General features: G+C 33.8%; 1 protein-coding gene across 1 annotated transcript; it reads right to left on the bottom strand.

Annotated features, from left to right (window-relative positions):
• Window positions 1-1,146: 1,146 nt before the first annotated feature.
• LOC113764692 (endochitinase EP3-like) lies at window positions 1,147-3,147 on the bottom strand. The gene is made up of 2 exons (XM_027308660.1): window positions 2,692-3,147; window positions 1,147-1,670 (listed from the first exon to the last, which is right to left on the bottom strand). Exons 1-2 carry the CDS (start codon window positions 3,098-3,100, stop codon window positions 1,258-1,260), a joined length of 822 nt encoding a protein of 273 aa, XP_027164461.1. The 5' UTR covers window positions 3,101-3,147; the 3' UTR covers window positions 1,147-1,257.
• Window positions 3,148-5,466: the final 2,319 nt, after the last annotated feature.

The following is a 5,466-nucleotide window of genomic DNA, read 5'->3' as shown; positions in this document are numbered from 1 at the left end:
TGATATCAACAATTGTGAGTACAAGTCACAAGTCACAAATATAATGCGTGCAAAAAAGATAACTTGATGTTGTCTGTATCATCTGATGTTAATGACGCCAAACTCTGTTGTAGTCCTATTTCAGTCTCGTGTTTGAGTTAGAACACAGATGATATTTGTACCATTCTAGATCCACGGGCTGCCCTGCTACACATACTTTTCATTTGGCTTAAAAAAAAAAACATTTTAAAGGGTGTAAGCTTTACAATTAAAGCACGATCTTTACCTTATCATGCAAAGTATTGGACATATAAAATTTTATCAAACTGTTGTAGTGAAAAGAACTCAAATGATCCAATTTTATCCAGTTGATAAATATAGAATCCTAAATAAAATGCATAGTCCTTTTTTTTTCCTTTAGAGTTCTTATTGCATACTATACGAATTAATTGGTAAAATTTTGGTAGCGTATAGGAAATGATACCAATATAAAAACTACATTTACTACTCGAGGGCTTATTATGCTGCCCAATTTTTTGGTTTCTACCATGAGCTGAAAAAAAAAAATCTTTTCGACGCATAAGTTTCCCCAAATTCTCATAGACTTTACAAATGAAAGTTATTTGTTTCTCGTCGTTCATTGTCTCACCATGCGTGTGCAGATGAATTATTGATTGGCCTTTTGGTGGCAGAAAGATAAAACAGAATTGAACCAAAGACCTTATAATTCCCTAATTAGTCTCTTCAGCCAGTTGAATTAGATCTTATTCAAAGTCTTCAGTACTTCAGATAATAGCGCTCTATGTTCCTTAGTCTCTTATGCTTCGGCTTACTCGCAATATTAATTGCCTTAACATTGGTGCATTTAGACCCTTGCATATGGTAATTCATAATCTTAGTATAGTTATGATCCTCAAATATCATACCTTGAGAAACATCACGGCTAAAATTGCCAATAGCATATTGAAACATGAAGAGTAAATGAAATACGTGAGGAAACTTCAATGGAGAGACATGTTGAGAGTGAAACACCAAACCAAAGTCGAAAGCCCGACAAATATGATCAAGGGATCAAAACTGGAACATGCCTATTTGTAAATACTCCAAGAAATCGAAACAAGACCAACAAAATCAATTATATGATTTCAAAACTTAAACAACTTTCGCTTGTAAAGAGCAAGAAAGGTAAACACCTTTTGCTAATTTTTATTAATTTCCAATCAGTTTTAAGCCTTTATAGCTCAACATACCGAGCACTTTTGGCTCTCCAGAAGTACCCTAGCATCTGAGATTCTGACCAGGATCGACACCCAGTTGGCGACAATATTGAGTATAATACCCAACACGAGCACTAACAGTGTTTGGATTTTTACCGTCACATTCAAGCTGACCATTAATGGCACGAATTGTAGCCCCGAAACCCTGGCCGGAAATGATACGAGAATGACAATTGTTCATCCAAAACCACAAGGCAGTTTTGAATGAAATAACGTTATCTCTGGCTACAAGTTCAGGTTGACTTAGTCCATTGAACCCAATGCTTTGTCCTGCTGGTCCATAGTTGTAGTTCCATGATATTTGTAGTGGACCGCGGCCGTAATACCCCTTGCCTGGCACACATGGATACTGAGTGTTGCTCTTGTCACAGTAGTTTCTGGACGCGCCGTTTATCTCTTCTATATAGCACATATCTGCATGATATAGAGAAGTCGTATTAGTTATCATTCCGTCGAATTGCCAAAAAAGAAAAAATGGACGTTAGGTAAGACAAGGATTGTCGGATGATATGATAATGAAAAGTGTAGAAAACAAATTTTATGAGTTCTAATGACAATTAATTGCAAAATTATAGAATTGAAAGGATTTAAGAATCACAAACAAAAATATTTATGTGGACGAAAAGAGAATAAATAACTTAACTCAAAACGTCATTAACATTTTAAACAAAGAAGAAAGTCTTACCACAATAAAAATTTAATAAATTTTCTATAGACTATTTTAGGCTCTCCTAAATTTTTAGAAAATACTCCACCTAATACTCTATTGATAATTTATCAGAATCGTTAAATAAGAAACAACACGATTAATTATGAATAAAACTCCAATTACTAAATAATAAAATTACTAGAACTTGGCTTCAGTAAAACTAATGATAATTAAATAGAAAATTTTTGAAGCTTGGTTTATTTTGCCAAAAAAAGAAAAAGAAAAGAAGGGCCATCAATATTTTTGAATGGACCACAAGTGATTTAAAATTTACAAAGTTGTAAGTAATCACATGCTTACTAAATTATAAAGTTGACTACTACAACAAAGTAAAAAGAACGGAAAGTAATAATTTCTCTATCCAATTATAAGTGGCACCCATATTCATGATAAATCATTACAATAATAAGTATTTCTTGTTAAAGTTTTAGTTTTTGAAGAAAGTTCTTGGATAATATTGCAAAGAAAAATAGTCAAAACTTGGGTAGATCCGGTTTTCAAAAATTCAATAGACTAAAGTGTGCTATACTATCTCACCAAGTGGTTTGACACAATTTGGACTATTGAATTTTTGAACATGGGACTTACCCAAGTGTGAGTCCAGAAAAATAATCTATATATTACTGTACCAAATATTTTACTAAAAACATTTAGAAAAGTTACTAAAAATATTTTATAGAAAGTTCCAAAGTAATTCTCTTTGGTAGAGTTGTTGAAAACACTTACGTCCAGTCTCATGAGTGACATGAGCAAAGAAAGCAGCAACCTCCCTTTTAGAATCATCAACAGAACCAGCAGTTCCAAACTTAGGATACGACTTCTGAGCTTCAAGAAATGCCGATCGAGTATAGAACCCTTTTCCAGCACAACCCGAAGCAGCTTGATTAGCAATCCCATTAAAGAAAGCGTCTGTGACAATACCAGCAACTGAAGCACCATTATTACCACCGCTGGGTGCAGCAGTGCAAGGGCCGGATTGGCAGCCGGGGCCACAGTAGTCGTTGCTGGTGCCGCAATAGCCGAATTTGCTGCAGCATAAGTTTGGTGCACAGCCACAGTTTTGACTTGAAATCAGCTGTGGGAAGGCTCCGACAAGAACCATAATGGAGAAAATGATGGTTGGAAAATTCTTCATTTTTGTGCTTGAAGGAAGAGAAATGGATGTGGGCAGAAGCTGTTTGAGAAAAAAGGGTACATATAGGGAGGAGAACTGGAAAATGGATCAGCTTGTGTGAAGAAGGGAGAGCTGTTATTGTTGAAAAAATTTAAGTTGACTAATGAATGAAAACAAGAAATCACGTTTGACTTTAATTTGTGCATTGACTTTGACAGTGTCAATAAGTGGGAATTTTTGTTCTTGGTTTCTAGAATGGTATTTGTGAAAGATTGATTTTGATCAATTGATATCAATAATTTTGGAATTGAATAATGTAGAATCACAAGTCACAACTGTTGTGTGTATTTTTATGACTTGAAGTTGTCTACAGCATTTAATTTAGTGCTCTTTTTTTTTTTTTTAAAAGAGCAAAGCAACTGGTACGAGAACACCATCTCCTGTATTTGAAGCAGTAAATTTATCTTTTACTTCTTTCTAAAGAATCCCAAATTAGCCAACCTCCTAGGTTAGCCTACTTTCCTCCGCTTAAGGGAAGGCATGTCTAATTTGTCTATGCGAATTTTCCCTCGCATCTGTCTTGGAATTGCATTGAACTCATCATAAATGGTGACATTCCGGTTATGGCTGGACGCACCCACCTTTACCAAACTGTCCGCCACCCTATTTAATTTAGTTCTCATTAATACATTAACTTGCCTAGCCATGTTTTAGTCACACTTCACACTTGCATTTGAGTTTAAGCACTCAAAAATATGAGGCATATCAATTTGTCAGTTACAATTCATGAAATAAAATAGTGTAGAACCTGTATGAGAATAATTTTAGGTCAAATGGTAAAGAAAAGAAACACTTTTACACAGCAATATAAGTGGTAGTCAGTTTTGGAAAAGCTAAGAAAGGATTAAAGCCCTGTTTGATAACTTAATTCAACACTTAAATTTAATAAATTCAAATCTTAATATATTCAGACCGTTTGATAACCAAAGATTAAACATCACTGAATTTTTTAGACAAAACTTATTCCCAAAATTAAGTGATAAGCTATTCACTTATCATTGAATGTGATATGTACTCAAATATATTAAATTTAATACTTAACAACTCAATAATTTAACGGATTCAAATTCAAATTTCAGATTTTAGATTTCAATTTTCACACTTAACTTTTATCAAACGCAACCTAATTGGGCCACTTGCGTATCATGAATGACAAAACTATGTGGCTTTTGCTAGTACACGTTACGATAGTATTCCACTTCACGTGTTTGTTGGGGATACCGGCATGTCCATTTGCATCATGTCCTATTTCATAACAAAATATTATATTCTAAATATATATGAAATATTTAATTTATATATGTTAATTTTTTAATATAATAATATAATGTACTTGTAAATCAAATAGTATCAAGTAAAATAACTACATAGAACCAGATAAAAATATAACTGCAGTGCCACTGTTAGATTGAATCTTTAACAAATTCAATGCTTTGAACTTTTTTCATTCAGGATTTCAGTGCTATAATTTATAAACAGTATTTCCAAAAAAGAATTGTAAGTCAAGATATCAAATTGGTGCCCCTAGTAAGTAATTGTGTTCAGAAAACAACTAGAGTCAAAAGTCAAATTTTCGTTTCTTTCCTGCTCTTGTCTAAAGACAATTCTGCAGACAAAGAAGTTGGGAAAAAAAAATATGCTCACAATTTGGCAGGGCAAACCTCCTTGCCTAAAAATTAAGATAAGAAAAAAAAATCAGTTCATTTTCTCCTCATGTTTACTATTATCTTATTAAATTAAAGGAAACCACGCTTATAAATTATAATCACTTACATCAAAATCCAACAGCAATTTTCTCCATTTTTTGGGAAGAAGAGGAAGGGGGAAAAAGGAAGAAGCTTATTATCTTCCGTAGAAAAAGGAAAGAATTGAGAAGTGTGATAGGTACTCTCTCTCCCTCTCGGCAAGTGCGGCTTAAGCCAAGCACAGCTCACAGAAGTCCATTGTTGAATTAGTCTCCCTGAAAATTTCTAGCCATAAGAATTTTAACTTTTCTTTTTAGGGTAAATGGAAGATCTCGAAGTGGAGACCTCTTACTTACATTTTCTCTCCTCATATCATCCAACTCATTTTTTCCCCAAATTTCAACTTGCTACTCCATAACTTAGCTTCATGGATCTATATATATGTTCTCAGCAATGTGATGTCATACTTCTAGATACATTCAAAAGCCATGAATAGTCGATCATTTGGACAATTGTAGTTTAAACAACTAAGAATTAGTGCAATCAAGTTAGCAATCAAGTTAGCGTTGGTCAAGGTAAGACAACTGTCTTGGCCAGAGGTAAATTTGCTGGTTCCATCCATTCAGATGCTGCGACTTTTGA

Source organism: Coffea eugenioides, chromosome 3 (genome assembly GCF_003713205.1).
Source record: "Coffea eugenioides isolate CCC68of chromosome 3, Ceug_1.0, whole genome shotgun sequence".
Classification (NCBI taxonomy): domain Eukaryota; kingdom Viridiplantae; phylum Streptophyta; class Magnoliopsida; order Gentianales; family Rubiaceae; genus Coffea; species Coffea eugenioides.
The sequence above is the reverse complement of the archived record's forward strand: the minus strand, read 5'-3'. Positions and strand labels throughout refer to the sequence as shown.

Excerpts from the sequence above, each read along its gene's own strand:
- LOC113764692 (XM_027308660.1), bottom strand. The coding sequence starts at position 3,100 with ATGAAGAATTTTCCAACCATCATTTTCTCCATTATGGTTCTTGTCGGA. Across the intron at positions 1,671-2,691 it reads TGTCACTCATGAGACTGGAC|ATATGTGCTATATAGAAGAG; the intron begins GTAAGTGTTTTC and ends TATATCATGCAG.